Source organism: Mus pahari, chromosome 20 (genome assembly GCF_900095145.1).
Source record: "Mus pahari chromosome 20, PAHARI_EIJ_v1.1, whole genome shotgun sequence".
Lineage (NCBI taxonomy): Eukaryota > Metazoa > Chordata > Mammalia > Rodentia > Muridae > Mus > Mus pahari.
Window position 1 is genome coordinate 33,743,977 of NC_034609.1, and position 21,856 is coordinate 33,765,832.

Consider the following 21,856-nt stretch of genomic DNA (forward strand, 5'->3'; position numbering starts at 1 on the left):
AAAAAAAAAAAAAAAAAAAAGATACTGTAGCAGTTTGTTTCTATTCATCTTGATGCTAAACACTTGACAGAAGCAACTTAAGGGAGGAAGGGCTTAGTTTGTCTCTCAATTAGAAAGGGTCCAGTCCTTCATGATACCAGATATGTAGCAGTGCTCACACCAGTGTGAGCATATTGCCGAAATCCTTTATATTTCAACAGAGTGGGAAGCAAAATACTTGGGCTGGAACTGGGGCTATGCTGTAACCCTCAAGGCCTGCTCCCCAAGAATTACTTCCTCTAGCCTGGAACTTCCTGACGGTTCTAAAGTCACCAAAAATAGCTCTGCCAGTTGGGGACCAAGTATTTGAACTTGTGAGTCTATGGGGGACATTTTGCATTCAAACCATAAAAGGTCTCTAAGTTCATAGAAGTAAGTGCATGGAGTTCTGATTCTCCTTCACACTGTTTTTTTTTAAGAAAAGATTTATCGTGTGTGTGTGTGTGTGTGTGTGTGTGTGTGTGTGTGTGTGTGTGTGTATGTGTGTAAGTGCAGTCAGTGTTCTTACCTGCTGCCATCTCCCCAGCTCCCACCTTATACCTTTTAACAACGGTGCCAGTGGAAGTTAGTTGCTACATTTATCTCTCTTTGCTTTCAAGTTAGTGTTAAGAATTGCCTTGTGCTTTGGTACCCTGCGGTTCCACTGGAGTGGCCTTGCCGTTGCCAGCCCTGTGTTTGGTACTTGCCTGGTTTCTTCAGACTGTGCATGTTTTATCCATTGTGGGAAATTCTCGTCTTCATCCTCTTTGATAGTGCTTCCCTTTCTTCTCAAATCTCAAAATTACTTCAGAAGTAATCTCTTCTTCAGCCTCCTTGCCTCCCCGTGACTTACGTATTTTTATTGCACATATCTGCTTGTGTGCCTGTGCACTCAGCACAGCACATAGGTGGTGGTCAGAGGACTGCAGGGAACCAGTTCTCTCCTTCCGCCGCCGTGTGGGTCCTGGGGATTGAACTCTGGCCATCAGTCTTGGCAGCAATTGGTTTTACCCACTGAGCCACCTTGCCCGCCTCCATTCTGAGTATTTTATTTTAAGTTATTTCTTCTACTAGACTGATGATTTCTTGAGCTTTATCTATTCTTGGTGTACTCATCTACTCCACGTTACATTTTCAGTGGTTTAGTTTTTAGAACTCGTGTAATTTCATATTTCCATATTTTCTTCCTGCATTGTCCTTTCTGTTTCTTACTATACCTCTTCAAATCTTTGGGGAATCCAGCCAGCCACATTAGGGATTCTCTAAGAATTTTCGATTATGTACCTCCGGGGTTGTTTGTGGAAACTACTGATTCTCCTCTGAAACGAGACTGTTCCCTCAGAGAGTTGGAGACGTTTCTATTGTAAAGTCCTTTAATGAGGATATGAGATTTTGAACACACTCTTTCAGGTGGGAATTTTTGTTAGCTCATCTGCCAAGCTGCTGCAGGCTTCTACAGCCTATCTAATGGTGTGTATCTAATGGTGTGTATCTAATGGTGTGTGTGTTTGGACCACAAGCCTGGTCCATGGGACGTTGTCGGCTCCCAGGAGCCTCTTCCCCTCATCAGACTGTCAGTTACGTCACGGCCCTCATCATTCATCCTAGGCCAGTAGGTGGATCCTTCCTGGGCTGTTTCTGTTGCTGTGGCTTTTAGAGGTAGATTTTCCATGGTAGGTTTATGGAAAAAAAAATCTTGCTTTAATTTTTCTGTTCCCAGACAAGAGCAAATTTACATCTTTTTAGTGTGAGGGTGAACAGGAACTGGAGACCATAACACCTGTGCCTACTCTGCAAATCACCAGACCTTCTTAGACTCTCGTCGCTATTTTACTAGGCTTAGGTGCATCCCCCCTTCATTTCTACAATCTGGTATTGTCCTTCCTTTATTATGAGCTTAGATAAGCACTAAAATGTATATTTATCTGTTTTTCATTGCCTTATTTACTCTTTACAAATGAAGTGCAAGATTGATCTGAGTTAGCTAACTCTGCCTTGTCAGTTCGCAGATTTAACAATTTTCTTATGTTTCTCAAATTAATGTCTTTAGAGAACCCGCACCCGTCTTAACTCTGGTTACATTAAAAATGTAGATTATTGGGCTTCATGTATGTTTTATTGAAGCAAAGTTCTAAGAAAGCAGTGCTGGAGAATATGTATTTAAAATGAGGACCAAGAAGTAATTATAACAAAGTTGTAGGATTAAAGATTCATATACAAGGAAATGGGTTGTATTCCTATATCCTAACAGTGAACAGTGGGAAAATGAAATTTCAGAAAGCAATATTGCTTAAATAGCATTATGAATATAAAGTTCTCAGAGATAAACAGGACAAAATGCAAGATCTGTGTAGTGGAAATGTATAAAAGATAGCTGTAATTACAGACCTGTACACATGGAGAAGTCCACACTGCCTAGAATCAGTGATTTAATGATGTTAAACTGCCACCCACCCCCAGTTATCTGTAAATTTGCTGCAATCAAAATTAAAAAAAAAAATCTCAACTGCTTTTTAAAATAGGAATACACAAGCTGATTCTGAGATTCCTGTGGAGGGCCTGGAGAAATGGCTCTGTGGTCAAGAGTACTGGCTTCTCTTACAGAGAGCCTGAGTTCAGTTCCCAGCACCAGGTCAGGTGGCTCACAGTACCTGTAACCCCAGCTTCAGGGAGGCTTGTCACCTCTGGCATCTGCTGGCACTCATGAGAGCTCTCTCCTTCCCCCTCCCCCCTTGCCTCCTTCCCCTCCCCTTCCCTCTTCCTCTTTCTCTCCTCCTCCTCCCCCACTCTTGTTTGCATGTGTTTCTGTCTGTCTCTTCTCTGTGTGTATGTGCAGAATTGCAGAGAACCTGTATTACCCAAATGTTCAGAGGTTCAGGAACTAGGACATGCATACCTTTGATGCCCTTCTTCAGTCTGTCATAGACTCTATAGAGTGTCCAGTGGTCTTAGCTCCTGTCACCTGTAATCCTTCCCTTACAGATACTCAGCACCTTCACTGCCAATAATGAAACTAATGAAATGTCCTTGTTTGGGTATTTCTAAATACACCCACCTATAAGCCCAAAGACTTCCAGCAAGTATCATTTGAGGCTCTCAGTGGCTCACTGGGGTGGCTGAACACTGCTACTATTCTACAGATGAGAAACTTACAACTTAGAGAATTCAGATGAGCTGCCCCCCTGAGGAACTCTGTTTCCAGGATTTGACTCCAGTTTGAGTCACACAGTGTCACACATCCCATCCCCTGTCCAGTTCCTCACCATTCCAGAAAGACACACAGCTCCTGTGAAATGGCTCAGTTATTGCAGCTAGGAGAAATGCCCAGGTGCCTAACTCATCCAGAGCTCTGCCCAGTTTCCTCAAGATGCCAAAAATATAAACCGGACAACTCACCTAACACTTCTGTATAATACTGAGAATTTAAAACATCAATCACCTATAAACTTACCACTGGTTGACCAGATCTACTCCCCAAAACTAGATGTGAATTACATTGTCTTTCTAGACTGCTATGCCCAGGAACTGCAATGTAAATGATAAAATAGTCTACTGAAGATTCTAAAAGCACTACCAAATTGCCCCCTGGCTTGAGGTCGCCCTCGGTAGTTGGCAGAGGACGGCAAGAAATGCACAAAGGATTTAAACGTTCACGGGAGGACTATGTGGGAAGATGAGTCAACAGGGCACACTGGGTTTGACAGAAGGAAAATAGGCCGGTGTGTTTTCACAGAACAGCCCCGGGCAAACCTCTCCATCCCCTTCAGTCTGTGTTACATGTGGCAGCTCAGGGGAATGTGGGGACTGGATGCACAGCTTGCTACTTCCGTCAGTCCAGGGGTGCTTTTTGCTTCTTCTTCTCAGTGCTCCAAATTTAACATTTTTGTTGTATAGTTTTTATACTTTGTGTTTAAATTCTCTTTCAGTACCTTACATTAATAAGCATATCTTTGAACACATTGTAGTTGGGGCTATGAGGAAATATCATGGGCTCAGTAGTTTATAAACAAGGGAAGTTTTTAAGACTCTGTAATTTTGGAGGCTGAGAAGTAAGAGATTCAGGTGGTAGCAGACTTGGTGTCTTATAAGGGCCCATTTCTCCCAGTGCCATCTTGGTTGGGTTCTTGCCTCATGGGAGGGGCAGAGGAGCTCCATCTGGGCTCCTCTGTAGGGACACCAACCTCATTCAGAAATGTTCTGCCCTCATTTATTCCTCTTCCCCAATTTCCCCTTTTTAATCCCGCCACCTTGGGAATTGAGATTTGAATGCATAAACCTGAGTGCAGGCCTGCAGAGACATGGCAGATAACAAGCTGTCAAAGGCCGGTGCTTTGTATCTCCCGGTATTTAATGCAATGAAGTCCATCACCTTCAGGGATTCCAGGCTCATCAAATGTGCTCTGATGAGCCTCCCTTCATCCCTATTGTGTGTGGCCAGCTTATTCCAAATGTACATAAGAAACAGATTTTTTTTTTTTTTTAATGCTTTAAGAGCGCGCTCTTCCAGTAAGGAGCCTGCCCTTGCAGTTTATGGCTCCCCTGCATTTGCGCCTCTTGATGCCTTTTTGCTAAAACAAGAAAAATATCTGCTTAGAAAATCCTGTGCAGGAGGAGTATTTGTAGTGTGACCCTAAGATTTGAACAAGCCCCCAGGAACGAAGGGCTATTGGATTCTTACATGCATTCGGCCACAGACACTTCGACACTTCACCTATCCACAGACAGGGCCAGCTCCTTTAAATAATAAATAACCCCCAAAGAAACAAGGGCCCACTGCTTATCACAACACGTGTTTGGTTTTGTTTGTTTGTTTGTTTTCTTCTGTTTTGTTTTAACAGAAGGCAGTCAAGGTAACAGATGGAAAAGGTTTAGGCCTGACAGTTATAAATAGCCCCGCTGTTTATCCCTTGATACATTAGCAGCTTTCTCCCTTGGCTAGTCTGTGAATTGGAATCTCAATCAAAAAGCCATTTCTCGTGACCACAGAGTACAAGTCATTGCCCAGAGACTGGAATTCTAGAGGAACAGAGAAAGGCTACAGTATTTAGATGTTCTGAAAGTCTGACTTAATCAGAGAGCAGTGATTCTCAGCCTGTGGGTCACAACCCTTTTGGGGGGCACATGTCAGATATCGTGCATATTATATATTTACATTTTGATTCACGACAGTAGCAAAATTACGGCTATGAAGTAGCAATGAAAATAATTTCAAGGTGGGGTCACCACAACATGTGGAACTGTACTAAAGGGTCACAGTGTTAGGAAGGTTGAGAACCACTGATCCTGGAGTATTTGACATCACTGATGCCTGTCTTCCAGGGTGAAGAAACCCTCTGAAGAGATTAGTTTGTCCCAAATATTGTAAAAGTCAGTCTTGTTTCTTATAATCAAAGATGTAACTGCCTACTGGCCATGATACTGCCTAGCACAAGATGCACAAAAGGACAGTATCCTCGCTCTGAAAGACAGTGATGGTAAAAAGCTAAAGGGCAATAGAAGACAGTAGGATGTCACAAGGCATTATAATTAATGGTGGCAACAGTGAATGCGAACTGTCACTTGCTGTCACTTGGTAGTTCTGAACATATTTACTATAACAATAAAAACTAAACCTAACAGGCCATCAAAAGTGTTCTGAGTATTCCAAGTTCTATACAGAGCAAATATGTCCTTTTGCCCAGGAATTAAGGCCAGTGATTGACAACTGGAACCTCATGAAACTAAAAATCTTCTATACAGCTGAAAAACAACCAGTCATTGAAGAAGAAATCCCCAAAGCAGGAGAAAACGTGTTAGCTGCACATCTGACAGGCGTAATTAATATCCATAGTATACAAAGAACTCAGAGAGCAGTCAGGAAAACAAATGACCCAATTTTAGAATATGTGCTAGAGATCTAAACAGAGTTCTCAATAGAAGAAATAAAAATGGCTAAGAAATACCTCAGTAAGTATTTATCATCTTTAGCAATCAGGGGAGTTCAAATTGAGACAACTTTAAGACTTCATTTCACCCCAGTCAGAATGGCTAGGATTGAGCCAGGTGGTGGTGGTGCACGCCTTTAATCCCAGTACTCAAGAGGCAGAGGTAGGTGGATCTCTATGAGTTCAAGGCCAGCCTGGTCTACAGAGCAAGTCCCAGGATAGCCAGGGCTAGGCAAAGAAACCCTATCTCAAAACAACAGCAACAACAAACACAAAATCCCAACCAACCAACCAACTGAACGAACAAAGAAACAAGACCAGAATGGCTAGGATCAACAAAACCGCTGGTGGTTTTGCTGGCGAGGTTGTGGTACTATAGGAACTTTTATTCACTGTTGGCAGGAATTCAAATTGGTGCTTCCACTCCGGAAATCAGTATGGAGAAATCTCAAAAAATAAAATAAAATAAAACAAAATAAAGGAAAAGAAAAGTAAAAAATAAACCCACCACATGACCCGTCTGTATCATTCCTTGTCATCTGGCCAAAGGACTCGACATCCTACTTCACAGATGTTCATTGCCAGCTCTTTTCACAAGAGCTAGCCATGGAGACAACCTACATGTCCTTCAACAGATGAATGGACAATGAAACTGTCATATATACCCAATGGAATAATATTCAGCTATAAAGAAAAGTTAAATCCTGAAATTTACAGGTAATTGGATGGACCTAGAATAGATCATCTTGAATGAGGCATCCAAGACCTAGAAAGGCAAGTGCCAAATGTGCTCTATCCTCTGTGGGTCCCAGCTCCAGATGCTCAGGTGTGAATATACAACGTGGAGTAACCATGGAAACCAAGATAGTATACTATAGACAGGTAGCAGCAAGGTGATATAAAGTGAGGAATGGAAAGTGGGAGGGGCTTCAACAGGGGAGAAAAGTAGTCACTCAATACAGAGAAGGTGGGACAAGGGACAAATACCACCACAGTTGTTTGATAGAGCCTCAGGGGATCATTATTTTTATATCTACCTAAAACCATAATTATTTACAGTGTGTGTGTGTGTGTGTGTGTGTGTGTGTGTGTGTGTGTATGCTTCCCCAAACGAACCATAGACTGAAAAACTTCCAGTACCAGTCACAAGAAACATTCTCTTGTGACTCCCAAACCAATATAGACTATCAGTGTAACCTCTTGGTTGCCTCTCAGGAGTTGGGGGTGGGCATCTGTTGCCAAAGACACAGCATGCTTAGAACAGAGGATTCGGGTGACTAGAGCTGAGTTTGACTTGAAAAGCTTCTTTCCTGCCACCCAGAAATGGTACTAGGAAATACCATGTAAACTGCTGAGGGAGGGGAGCAATTATGCAGCCCTATCCAGCTATGTTTTAAATGAAAAAAATCAGGTACAACGTAATACATAATTTATGCTCACACTTATTCATATCAACAGTTGCTTTAAGATATAATTAAGCACAGACAATAGGCACCCTAATGTTAACAATAATTATTTTAAGAAGGTGGCATTATGAGAGACTTTCTATATATCTGGACATTTCTAATTAATCTTATATTATCTAGTGAAGATATTTCCGAATTCTAAAAGAGGAGAAGAGGAGAGAGGTGGGCTCTGTGCCCTTTGTTAACTCTGGGTCCACTGGGAGTTTAAGACACATGGACCTGAGATCATTCTATGACCTCCGTGGAATGAGGTAGAAAAAGTTCTATAAGATGGAGGAGTCTGAGTCAGATCCACAGAGTTAGGGAGCTAGTTCTCTGGATCTTCCTGAATCTAGATCAAAAACAGTGTTCCTTAGCATCTAGTGGTGGCTTCCACTTGGTGAGTGGCATCAATCATTGGTCACCCCCTCAGATTCAGAGTAACTACCTTGCTTTATTAAAAACTTCAAAATAATGCGAAGACTTAGTTAAATAAATTGTTTTAATTGATGCAATAATTCTATATACAATAACTATGTTGTACAATATGACATTTGGATACATAAATGCAATAATTGCATATATAATAACTACATTATACAATATGATATCTGGATGCATAAATGCAATGTTATGATCAAATCAAGGTATGAGCTCTTCCATTGTCTCAGCCATTTATCACTTGTGTCTTCTAGCATTTTGAAATATCCAATGTATTCTGGCTTCCCCACTGTGCCAGGGGACACTAGAACTAATGTGTGTGTGTGTGTGTGTNTGTGTGTGTGTGTGTGTGTGTGTGTGTGTGTGTGTGTGTGTGTGTGTGTGTGTATGCGCGTGCATGCGTGTGAAAGAGAGAGAGACAGGGGGGTGTGCTGGAGATGTAACACAGGGTCTTTTGCTGACCGTTCTTGCCCTCTTCCACCGAGCTGTAGCCCACCCTATCTGACTGCATTCACTACACTCCCTGCTGTCTGCCCTGCTCCACCTCTGGTAACCATTCCTCTACCCTTAGCTGCAGTGGGGCCAGCTTTAGCATTTGCACAGGAGTGAGAACATGTAGCATTTGCCTTTCTGTACCTGGAGGTCAACTTTCTTAATTGTCTTTTCCCTGCTAGAATGTCAGCCCAAATTACTCTGTAAGCTGTTTATTAAAGGTAAGAACCCAGCAATATTACTGTTTCCTAAAGACGAGAGATGACCTCCACCTTAGTTAAGTTGTAGTTCCCTCGGTACTGAACAGTACCGAAGGGGTTATTTAAGATGCTTCATGCTTTACATTGGTAATAAGAAGCTGTGGATGGTTTGAGGTAATAAAGCACTGCCTGGTGTACTAAAGTCAGAATTTCTTTCATAGGCCGAGAGATCCGCTTGCCCCTCCGAATCAGAGGAGAAGGAATGGGGCCCAAGATTCACTTCAACTTTGAATTACTGGACATTGGCAAAGTTTTCATTGGATCTGCTCACTGTTACGAGGTAGGCACCACCGCTGTTCACTCAGGCTTTTAACAGTATCTGGCTTTTTCCCTCTGCTTCTTTTGATGTGCTTTTTATTTGATAGAAACTTGGTTCCGTTGCCTCCTTTTGCATTTTCTGCCTCAATTCTAACTTCTCTCCTAGTCAAAGTAGAATGTCTTCTCCCATTCTTTTATTTTGTCGATCGCTAAAGCTCTTCAGCACTGTGATTTAATTGGCTTTATCCTTCTCAATTTGTAGACTGCATAGGGAAAAAAAAAAAAACATAAATACAACTCCCCATCTGTCTGGTGCTTGTTCTGGGAGAGCATAAATCCTACAGATCAGAGGAGAGAGAGCTTTTTTGCATTTTCAAGAGTATCCTAATGAGGATAGCGATTTTCACACTTTAGGGTCTCCTTTCGACCCTCTCTCTCCCCCGATCTGGGTTTTAAAAACCAGTCATCACTTTTCTGAAGGAGTGTGTTGTGTTCTGTCTTCCCAATTAAGCAGAAACCGGAATTTTCCAACACGAACTTATGGTCCTTCAGAGTCAAAGTCACTCCAGTGTCACCTTGTGGGTCAGCTTACACTTACACACCATTGTTACATGCCCTCATATATATGACACATATATGCAAGTGGCTACCATGGAAACTTGGTTTGAGGGTGCTCCTAGATTGTGAATGTTTGTATCTTAGCGAGGTAATGCAGGCAATTATTTAATAAGTGATAAGTAGCTGTCAGGCTCTGGGACTGTGTGTGTGTGTGTGGTGTGTGTGTGTGTGTATAATTTACAATCTTTACAGAACTGTGAAAGGCAGGATTTATTATCCTTCTGTCATGAGAAATACCAGGTGGACGAGGTCAGTTCTTCTACAGTACTGCCCTCAGGGATCATTGGTAAAGTGCTAGTACTTTGGCTACCCTCAGGGATCGTTGATAAAGTGCTAGTACTTTGACTATAGTCTCTACTCAGTCCTTGTAGAAAGCCTATGGAGCAGGGACAGTTGCTCCTCCTGATTCTGGCTGAGTAAGCTGGGACTTAGAGAAGATACTCCTACTTAGGTTAATGATAGTGAAGACATGGAGTGAAGGCTCAGCAGACACTCTCCTCCAGCACAGAGTGTTGGGGCCACAGCAGTCACTTCTAGCACAGGGCTGCAAGCCTGACACCTCCCCTGTAGCATGTGGGCTGAAGGAGAAAGCTCTAAGAAATGCATATGAGGCTTTTATAGGAGGCAGCCTTGCAGATAGCATATTACCCTCACGTTCTATTACTTGTATGGGTCCACAAGGGCAGACAGAGAATCTAGTCATGATGGTAGTACAGAAGGAGTAGGTGGCAACCCTGAGGGTCATAGGTGTAAGAAACTTGGCCAAGTCACTTGGCTTGAGAGTATCACAAGCTCTGGAAATAGGGGGTGTTTTACTGGTCTTTCAGTCCTGTGGTCCCCAGCACCCCATCTTTCCACACCAAGTCGATCCCATCTACAAAGAGAAGCGCCTATATGACGTGGAAACAGGGTGCCTCCTTCCCATACTCACCGGGATAACCAAGCCAAATGAGAGGAAACAAAGGCACACAGATGTTAACATCAAGATCGATGGTCTACAAAAGGCACAGCACCCGAATAATATTAAATCACAAGAGAGCTACATACACAGCTAACTTCTACATTATTCTATGTTGTGCACTCGATCGAGAGAAGAGTCTCCAAAGCAGAGGGGGAAAAATGACATTTCTTATTCATTGATGTTGCTTGTGTAATTTATCCCACGTGCATTCTCCTTACACCTTACAGATTGATCTTTATGGATGCCATGCCAGGAAGAGACTGTTAGCTCTGTGCAAAAGGGAGATGGTTTCCCTGCATATAATAATAGTTTTTTCTTTTAGCAACTGACTAGGCATGCCCAGATTTTAACTGCAGAGCAAACCCCAGCCAGCCAAAGTGTGCAGTGAGGTGAGGTATCAGATTGGACAGAAGTGAAAGCAGCAGAGGGAGGTGGTGAGGCGCATCTATGGGGAGATTGTGCACTCTCGGCATCTTCAATGCTGAATCTTCAATGCTGATGCTCCACTGCGCCTCTTAATTTATTATATTACCTCCTTGAGAAAATTGAATGACTAGCTACTGACCTTAGTCACTGCTGAGCTCAGCGGATGCATAAGGAAAAAACCATAATCCCAAGAGAATGCGGAATTCTCCAGCGCAATCCAGGGGCAAACTGACAGGAGGTCAAGTTCTCTTATAAGTGATCCCCTCTCCCAAGGGCTGGACTTCAGGGGTAAGAGATTCAGGACCATGTCCCAACCTATTGGCTGGATTCAGTTTTCCCAAATAGATGTTTCTTTGTCAGGAGTCAGAGAATGCCATCATATTCTCTGAGGTAGAGGGACGGGCTGGGAGATGCCTCTGTCAGTAAAGTGCTTGCTGGGCAAGCGTGAGAAACTGAGGTCACATCCCTAGAACCCATGTAAAACCCTGGGCATGGTGGCACTTCCCTGTAATCCTAGTGCTAGGGAGATGGAAACAGGAAGATTCCCTGGGTGAGCCAGCTAGTCTTGCTAAATCAGTGAGTGCCAGTCTTAGTGCCAGTGTCTAAGAATAAGGCAGAGATTAATCAAGGAAGGCACCGGATGTGACTTCTGACCTCCACACGCACAGGCACATAGACATGCGTGCATCTGCATACACAGGTACATATCCACAGGAAAACACATACACACGCACAGAGAGAGAGAGAGAGAGAGAGAGAGAGAGAGAGAGAGAGAGAGAGAGGAGAGAAACAGACGGACAGAAACAGAGACAGACAGAGATGGAGAGACAGAGAGAGACACAGAAACTGTCACTGTTCAGACAACCTGGGAAAGATAGCCATGTTACCCAAACAATAATAAAAGCAGCAAACAAAAGGGTTTGTGCTTGTGTCAAGAGAGAACAACAAAGGGTTATGAACGCCTTAGAGCAGTGGTCCTCAACCTTCCTGGTACTGCGACCCTTGAGTAAAGTTCCAGGTGTTGTGGTGACCCCTCCCCCCATACAATTATTTTTCTTGCTATTTCGTAACTGTAATCTTGCTACTGTTGTGAGTCATAATGTAAATATCTTTGTTTTTTAATGGCCTTAGTAGACTCCCGTGAAAGGGTTGTTAGATTCCCCAAAGGGCAACCCACGGGTTGAGAACATCTGCTTTCAGGGTTGTTTATATAATCAAGGTATATTGTATATGCGTATGAATGTTTCCAAGAGTAAATAAAAATATTTAAAAACAACAACAACGAAAGAATAGCCTACGAGTTACCACTAGCATACGTGAGCTCCCCTTTGAATGCAGTTAAATTCTGTGCCCACAGTGCTGGGCTACAGAGATGCAATAGCCCATTTGTAAACTCTGTTGCCAGGTTTTTACAATTACATGAAGTAATAATTTACTCTCCTAACAAGACAGAAAGTTGAAGAGGGCAGATAGGGAAGTTGGGGCCTAGAGCAATTAAAGAGTTTGTCTAAAATTGCTTAGCCGGGAAGTTGAATACAAATCTAGGTTTTGAATCCAGGCTGCGTGGCTTCTGAGTCCAAAAATAATCATTTTTCTATGCGGTCTCTTTAAAAGAGAAAAAGATGGGAGCACAATTTGGACTACCAGGAACCTTAGAACAGGGAAGTTTGGAAATAGACATAAAACGGTGAGCCAGGCAGCGAGCAGCCTTATTTATGGTTTTGTTTTGGTGCACTGGTTATCTGCGGTTGGCAGAAGCGCCTGTGTTCCTCCGCAGAGGACACAGCTTTCTGTCCAGTGCAGCCTGAGCCTCTGAGCTTAGTCTCCTCAACCTCTAACTACAGCTGATCTCCTTGGCCACCTAAAGCCCTGTCCTGACAAGACAAAGGAACCGTGCGGTGTGGTAGGGGCTTCCTCTAGACAGGGTGCTGGGTTCACGTTACTACAGACACTCTCGCCAACTCTGAGACAACCCCCTCCTCCTGCCACTCCCATCCTTGCCCTTCAGCACTTATCCCAAAGCAGGAGATAGCCAACCATACTTCATTTCCACCTCTCCCTCCCTGGACATTTGTCCTTTGGGTTCTGTAGCCACATCCCATCACAGTCACTCTCTTCAAAGTCAGGGTAACCTCTCATTATACATAAGTCCCCGGGCTCATTTCCTACGGCCCCTTCTGCTGACCTCTGTCCACATTTCACGTTTATGGGACTCCTTCCTTGGTATCCAGCATGTTCCAGTATTTCTCACCATGGCATTCCCTTGGGTGCCTCACATTTTTCATACTAAGTTTCTGGATGTCTTTGGACACTTCTCAGTTTCCACTTAACCTAAGCCTCCTCGTGCACATGCACCTCTTTGCTTGCTTATGGAGAACATTTAAGAGGTATTCTAAGAGTCTCCATCTATAGATAAAATCATAACCAGTCTCCATGTGGTATAAAGAGGACAGATAACTAACTCGCTTTGACTAACCTCCAGTGTCTTAAGTGTTTAAGATTAAGCGATATTCCTATTTATCAAGAGAGGAAACTAGTCACCCTTCTAGGTGTAAAGGCAGAATTGTCAAGGGACAAAGAACAAGGTCTTTGCAGGCAGAATAGAACAGTATGACTGTAGTACATGTTTATGCATACTAATGGGGAGATTTGGGTGGGAACAGCAAATGAAGGCCAGCTGTGGAGGACTCTGCACGCCAGGCGTGAGCTCCTCACATGCGCACTCAGAGCTACGGTGCACTCAGATATGTGCACTAGCGTGGTACCAGGACATTAGCGTACAGGAATGAGGCATCTGTAGTAAGATGATCACTTGCATACGAATCCCCAGGCAGCCCCACAGAGAGTGCCCTCATCATCTAGAGTCCTCAGTGACATGGGACATGCAGTCTCCAAGCCCTGTGACAGGTGCAGGCTGAGGCAGTTGGTGCTGCCCCATCCTGACTTGCTTTCTTCTTATATGGCCACACTTAACCTCAGTTTCCTTGTGCATGTGAGAGAATTGTCTACCCTTTTGTGGTTACTTTATAGAGAATATTTAAAAGGTCAGACTTTCCCTGACGTCTGAGTCCTCATTCATAGACATAACTACAGCCAGTCTTTTAGTGGTTTGAGTATAATTCAAGTGACTAAAAGAGTTTTTAATTTTTAGTTATGTATATGTGGGGGCTGCATGTGAGTGCAGGTGCTCGTGAGTTCTGTAGAGCTGGAGGAGTTCAAGTAGTCAGGAGCCACCCAACTTGGGTTCGATGAACGAAACCAGGGTCCTCTGCAAGAACGGTATGCACTCTTAGCCTCTGAGCCATCACTCCAGCCCCCAACTAACTTAATTTTAAAGCAAACACCAAAAGCATAAAATGACCTTGTGGCTTAGGAGTCCAGTCTTCAAGCATTTAGAACATCAGACAATTCAGTTCTCCCAAGAGTTTCCCGTGGTCATAATTCCCTCGGTTTTCCCTGATCCTGAATATGACATCATGTCTTTACAGGGAAACTGACACAGTTCCCTTGACCTGACCGTGTTTGACTTTGCCCAACACAGGCAATCCTGTCCAACAAGGGCAGCATTGATGCCCTCTTCAACGTCATCCCCCCAACTTCAGCCTTGGGGGCCTGCTTTGTCTTCAATCCTAAAGAAGGCATCATTGAACCGAGTGGGGTCCAAGCTGTCCAGATCTCCTTCAGTTCTACCATACTGGGTTACTTCGAAGAAGAGTTCCTGATCGATGTCAACGGGTCCCCTGAGCCTGTGAAATTGACTATTAGGTATGGTACACTCATAACTAAGGTACACTTGTAACTAGAGCCTCAAAAGGTAGATCGTATCTTAGATGTTCATAATTGTCTGTTGATATGAACTCTTCAGCACAGTGGAATCTTTTAAATGCCCACCGGTGTTTCTTTCCATATTGGATGTCCTTGTAATATGGATGCAGATATGCCATGTTGACATCTGGTTTTCCTGTAAGTTGCAGCCTATCAAAGAAGGATTTAAATCAGTGGTTCTCAACCTGTGGGTCAGGACTCCTTTGAGGGTGGCATACCAGATATCCTACATATCAAATATTTACATCACAATTCATAACAGTAGCAAAATTATAGTTATGAAGTAGCAATGAAATAATTTTATGGTTGGGGTCACCACAACATGAGTATTTATTAAAAGGCCACAGTCTTAGGAAGGCTGAGAACCACTGGCTTAAATACTGACTCCTAGTTACTCTCTGGAGTTTCCTATCCAAGCACTAATCAGGCCAGACCCCTCTGGGCTTCTGAGACCAGATGATATTGGGCACGCTGTGTAGACTACACCCTATGTTTTAAGCTGTTTGGAGAAAATGAGCTTTGTCTATTTTCAGTTTCTCTGAACTTTTATCCTTCGTTTTTATCATATGAAAATTCTATAAACAGCCTTATTTACAATGCCCTCAAATACTGCAAAAGTGACCACTTATTAGTCCATTTGCCAAGGATAGACACGTAAAGCTTTTATGATAGAAGTCCTTTGAGGGCTTTCCCCGCTGTTTGCAGTAACTGATAGTCACGAATAGAATTTGTCCATGGAATTTGGAGGGAAAAAAATCTGTTTTTACAACCCATTGGGATAGTATTGACCACTGCTGCTTAAAAAAAGACCATTTCTCCCAAATAGAAAAATCACACCTTCAAAACATATCACCCTGACTCTGGATGCCAGCCACAAGAGGTTCTTTAAATACATGAAAGTCTCTTTTATGGTTACTGATAACAGGATCCATCCTTCTACAAACTGATGTGTCTCTTGGAGCCTGGGATGGCACAGGAAGGAAAGGCATGATGGTTTAAAAGAAAGAAAGAAAGAAAGAAAGAAAGAAAGAAAGAAAGAAAGAAAGAAAGAAAGAAAAGTATTTATCTCGTATCTACTAGAAATTTAGAATCTCGAGATCAGCTCAAAGGTTTTGTTTGTTTGTTTGTTTGTTTTTTCTCAAACTCGCCTCAAGAACGCCTGTTATTGCCTAGTGTCTTAGTTAGGGTCTCTATTCCTGCACAAACATCATGATCAAGAAGCAAGTTGGGGAGGAAAGGGTTTATTCAGCTTACATTTCCACATTGCTGTTCATCACTGAAAGAAGTCAGGACTGGAACTCAAGCAGGTCAGGGAGCAGGAGCTGATGCAGAGGCCATGGAGGGATGTTCTTGACTGACTTGCTTCCCCTGGCTTGCTCAGCCTGCTCTCTTATAGAACCTAAGACTACCAGCCCAGTGATGGCACCACCCACAAGGGGACCTCCCCCCTTGATCACTAATTGAGAAAATGCCTTACAGCTGGATCTCATGGAGGTATTTCTCCAACTGAAGCTCCTTTCTCTGTGATAACTCCAGCTGTGTCAAGTTGACACAAAACTAGCCAGTACACCTAGGTTGTGTCCCCAGACTTTCAGATATTGAGTCTTAGCATCTCGGAATGTGACTGTTCTTGGAGATGAGACCCTTAAGTAGGTAATTAAGTTGAGGTCATAGGGGTGGAGTGCAATCCAATAGAAGTAGATTAGAAATGAAGATTAGGGCATAGATATAGAGAAAAAGGACACAAAGTAGACATGCCATCTACAGCTAAAGGTAGAAGCCCTTGGGAAAAAACAACCATTGCCAAGGCCCACCCTTCCAAGGATAGAAATGACTTCATCATTTGCTGTTCAGTTGTTGTTGTTGTTGTTGTTGTTGGTGGTGGTGGTGGTGGTGGTGATGGTTGCAGAAAGTCCCTAATAACTAAGGAGGGCAAATGACAGTACCTCATACCATGCCTAGGGACTTAACCCATCACAATTAGGATTTTCTTAAAATCTCAAGGCTTATCTGAAACACACTCAAGACATCTATAATTTCCCCCTCAATCGTCCATGTTTGCTATAATATTAAAAATCCATTCAGGCATGGTGTTGCATGCCTGTCATTCCAGCACTTGGGGGGGCAGAGGCAGGAGGATTAGAGTTCAAGATCATCTTTAGCTACATGGCAAGTTTAAGGTTAACCTGGGCTCCATGAGACCCTATTTTTAAAAAACTATTAAAAATTAGAGTTGTTTCCCAAATAGTTGAAAGCACAGACTCTCCCAGAGGGTGCGGCAGACTGGCACTGATCCATGATTTACATCCGTCAGCATCTGTACAGCATGAGAAGCGGGGGGTGGGGGAACACCTCTCCACAGCATGAGCAATCTGCCCATTTCTTGTGTCCCTAGCCACTCACATCTCACACCGCATGCCAAGCTGTTCATCTGGTCCCTTGAGAGTCCTTTATCATCCCTGAGCAGATCAACTCTCCCAAGTTTTTGGGTCAAACTTTCTGACTTCTTGATATCATTATGTGTTGTCAAGAATCATACCCTCGAACAACATCCAGCAACCAACATGCTTTCGCACAAAACCATGCTGCAGATGCCTACAGATCTACTCTGTTGTGGGCTTAAGATGGAAGATAGCCTTTATGAATATAGACAACAATAATCCTTAACAATAAACCACCAAACCAACCTATAAAAAGATTAAATACCAGGATCAGATCGGTTTTACCCCAGAAAGTCAAGGCTGGATCACATAGGTAAATAAGCCAGTGCGACATAACGTTAGTGCCATACAATATCACAAAATAAAAGAGAAATCCAAAGAGTTACCTGACCATATACAAAAAGGCATTTGCCAAAACCCATCAGTCTTCCATGATTTCCAAAGGAAAAGAGATCAAGAGCTGAATCATACACAGAAATTTCCGCAACATAAATCAAAGACCCAAACTTAAGGCCAGTGCTATGAGACTGTTCACAGCCAGCACACATAAATATTCATGGCTTTGAATTAGACAGTAGTGACGCAGACAAGACACCTAAGCACAAAGCAAGCAAAGGCAAAGAAATAAAGTAGACTTCATCAAAAGGTAAGAAGATTTGTGCTTCAAATGCACTAACCAAGCTGAGTGCGAGATTGTATTTGCAATTCACATATCTAATAAGGGACTACTAACTAACATATACAGATACAATGCAGTGAGAAGAAGATAAATAATGAAATTTAGAACTAGACTGAGCTTTTAAGGCACTTATCTAAAAAAGACAGAGGTCTGAGCACTGTCATGGTTCAGGAGATATATATCAAGAAAGTCCACCATGCCATCCTATAGTTGGCTGTAGAAAACAAAATGCAGAATGAATCCTTGCAAAAAAAGGCAAGGATTTGGAGCATTTGGAGTGGACACATATTGATGATGGTGTGACGGTTAGTATTGACGGTCAACCTGACCGGACCTAGAACTTCCTAGGAGGCAAACCTCTGGACTTGTCTGTGGTAGAGTTTCTAGACTGCATCTATTTAGGTGAGAAGACCTAATCTAACTGGGCTGGGATCTCAGGCTGAGTGAGGAGGAGAAGGATCCCTAACTGCAGATGTCGCGTGACCAGAGGCCTCATATCCTTGCTCCCACACCTTCCTCACCATGGTGGGCCGCGCCCTTAAACTGTGAGCCAAAAGAGCCCCTCCCTTTCTTAAGTTACCTTTCGTACAGATACTGTGTCAAGGCAATGGGAACACAATTGAATACAGATAGAAATGTAAGACATTGCAGCCTATATAAAAGTGTCTAGTTTTATGAAAATAATACACATAAGATCAAGTTTCCAGCCCTGTGTTGTTATTATTATGACTTCACATATTATTTGGAGGGATAAACCTTTCTTTGGTTCCCTGTCTCAAGAAATGCCTATGAAGTTAATAGTGTGAATTCTAGAATTTTTCTTACTCTTTTACTGTCAGGTGCCCTGCCCTGAACCCCATGTATTTTGGGCTGGTATACCTTATAAAAGAACAAATACATGTTTGCTGTTCCTAATCACCTTTTAATTACATGACAGTATTTTAAATGATTGAATAAACTATGATATGAAATTGATGTGGCTTTCAATCATATCCCAATGAGCAAAATCTTGTTCTCTCTCTTTTCTGGCATACGTAATTTTATAAAGTTTTAACTATTGCACAGATGTGCTTGGCACTTTAAATTGCCTCTCACTTGCATGCTAATCCAATCAGTCTGAGTCTTTGAAATGATCCCATTAGCAGGTTATCGCTTTGCTGGATGGCCCGGTAATATCCTGTTAGAATTCACATGACCACATCCAACTCCAGGTGGCATTACTTAGTGACTCTTCTCTCGGTGACCAGAGCCTTTGATTGCATGTGATTTATCTCCGCGCCTTTCAGCTTCTGCACTGATTAAACTATGACTTTATGCAGTTTCCCACGCTCTTTTCCTACTTTCTTTTATCCCTGTTCATTTCACATACTTTCTGATCTATTTGTTCCTCTGGCCCCCAGAACTGTCTCTTCCAGCTCAAGTAGCTAAGTCGTGAGCCTCTTTGGCTTCATTCTCCCTTGGACCCTCACGGACTGCTGGGTACCAGACAGGCTTTTGGAAACCATCTCAAACCATCAGCATGACATGGAGTCACGAGAGTTTAGACTTGCAGCCTGTCACGATGGGTCTTGGCTGTGGTCACCCTCTATTTCTCCACAGGAGCCTCAGCCTGGCAGAGCCACTTCTCCAGCAGCCAGCAGTGTTACTAAGCCTCCGGCAGGGTACATGTGACATAGCAGGTCTCTGTGTATGGAACATTCAACCCTTACCTTTACTGTCACTTTTAAAGATATTGATTATAGAGAACAATGATTACTACCTAACCAGTAAACAAGAAGGCCTGCCATAGAATTGGTTTTTGGATGTTGTAAACGATGACCACAATTTAGTACATTAAAATGATATAGAAATCTAAAATTATTATTTTATAGATCATTGGATTAGAAGCTTCACACTGGTGTTAATGGAGCCAAATTAAAGGTGATGGTAGACCTATGGGTCTTTCTAGAAGCCCCAGGGAAAAAATATATTCCCCAAGCTTTTATAGCTTCTTAAGGCTGTCCCTTCTCTCTGGCCATTGTTGGTAGCAGCACTAATCTATGGGTATAAGTACAAATATTTAGAAGGTAGTTTGATGACATCTCTGTTTAATAAAACGACAGTAGTTGGTTCCTATCTATCACCTATGATATCTCCAACCATGACATTTTTTTAAAAAAAAAAAAAAACAAGTTTATAGTACCAGGTATGAATTTTCTCCTATGGTACTAGCTTAAAATCCAACTGAAGACCCACTGGTCACCTCCCTAACAGTCATGCCACCACTGTACCAGTGAGCATATCTATCTTGCTTGTTGAGGTTAGGTTTTTGTTTTTTGTTTGTTTTGTTTTGTTTTTTGTATACAGGGTTCACTGCTGAGTAAGAACCCTGATAATTCTTCTTCCCTAGAGGCCTGCGTAGCACTTTCCAACACTCTGAAAGCTAACTCACAGGGAAGACACTGCCAAAGAACCAATGCACATTTTATTTATTTCTTAACTTTTTTCTTAACTATTTATTTTACCTTTAATTATGTGTATATGGGATGGAGGACCCATGCACAGATGCGTGTAGGAGCCCAGAAGTCATAAGAAGGCATCCGATTCCCTGGGCCTGAAGTTATAGGCAGTGTGAGCCACCGTATGTGTGTGCTGGGAGCAAGAGTCCGGGACTCTGCAAGAGCAGTCAGTGCATGCTCTTATTCACTGAGCCATCTCTCCCAATTGTTGTCTCTCAAGGAGTTGATTACAGAGTATATGATTCATCCAAGTTAAGGACATTTTGTAGCATTAGCTTGGTGAACTGGCTGCCTAATCTCTGGTCACTGGTAAGGACAAGGTTATACACACCACCCACAGTGATTTCCTAAAACCTAGAGTTTGCCACCTGGAAACCTTTTTTGCGTATGAATGTGTAGTGCACATGTATATGCCTTCATGTTCACATGTGTGTGGGCACACATGAACACATGTATTTGGAGGCCCAATGAGACAGCTGGTGTGTTTCTCAATTACTCTCTGCTGTATTTGGTAAATCAGGGTCTCTCGCTGAACCTGAAGCTCACCGGCTCTGCTTAGTCCAGCTAGACATCATGCCCCAGAGACTCCCTGTCTCTGCCTCCTGAGTGCTGGTATTACAAGAGACCCCCACCCTTGCTCAGCTTTTATAAAGGGGCTAGGGTACCATGCCCCCATGCAAACTCTTACACACAGGCCCTGAGCCCACTGAGATATACCACACACACTCTGAAAAATGATTGCAATGGCTATTGTGATGGCTTGTCGTATCACGGCTTCTTAGACTCTGTCACTGATCTCATACCAGAGTTTGTGTGTATTCCCTTCCTGGTTCTGATCATTACCTCAACTCATTCCGTTTCCCCAACTTGTGTCTGACTTTCAGAGGCTGTGTAATTGGACCTACATTCCATTTTAATGTCCCTGCTCTGAACTTCGGGAATGTTTCCTATGGTGAGTAACTTTTTCTTTGGTGTGTGTATGTGTGTGTGTGTATGTGTGTGTGTGTGTGTGTGTGTGTGTGTGTGTGTACATGTGGGATCCTGTAATGGTATTTTTTTATTTGCCTGATGTGAATGTCATCTCCAAGGCTTATTGCCTCTGTCTGTTAACCTAGGCCTAGTTCTGGAAGCTTCTAGCCTCTTTACAATCTAATCTAGTCCTAGGCCTAGACTGTTGTCTGCCTCTGGGACTTACTGATGAGTAAGCCTGCCCTTTCTAGCTCTTTCTGAACTCTGGCTTCAGAGGTGTTTAACTCAGCTGTTCAGGCTCAAACTCCTCTCTAAACTGACTGATTCAATCTGGCTTCTCTCTTGGACTCTCACTGAATTGGCCTGAAACTAACTCTGGCAATCTGTTCTAATCTTCTAGTTCCTTCTCATTCTCTGGCTTGTTCTGTCTTCACTTGTGTCTAGCATGTTCTCTTTTCAACTTGTCTCTATAAATCTGTCCTAGTAAAACTGCCTCTTCTTTCCAATCTCTCTTCTCTCCCTTCTCCTCTCTTCTCTCACCTCTCTCCTCTCTTCTCTCTCTCTCTCCTCTCTCTCTCTCTCTCTCTCTCTCTCTCTCTCT

The 21,856-nt window shown here is 42.9% G+C and overlaps 1 protein-coding gene across 1 annotated transcript in view; it reads left to right on the forward strand.

Annotated features, from left to right (window-relative positions):
• Positions 1 to 21,856, forward strand: part of Hydin (HYDIN axonemal central pair apparatus protein) — a 347,979-nt gene that overhangs the window by 117,864 nt on the left and 208,259 nt on the right. Inside the window, 3 exon segments of the mRNA XM_021220225.1 lie at positions 8,742 to 8,860; positions 14,385 to 14,608; positions 21,171 to 21,238. Coding sequence (XP_021075884.1) covers positions 8,742 to 8,860; positions 14,385 to 14,608; positions 21,171 to 21,238 — 411 coding nt within the window.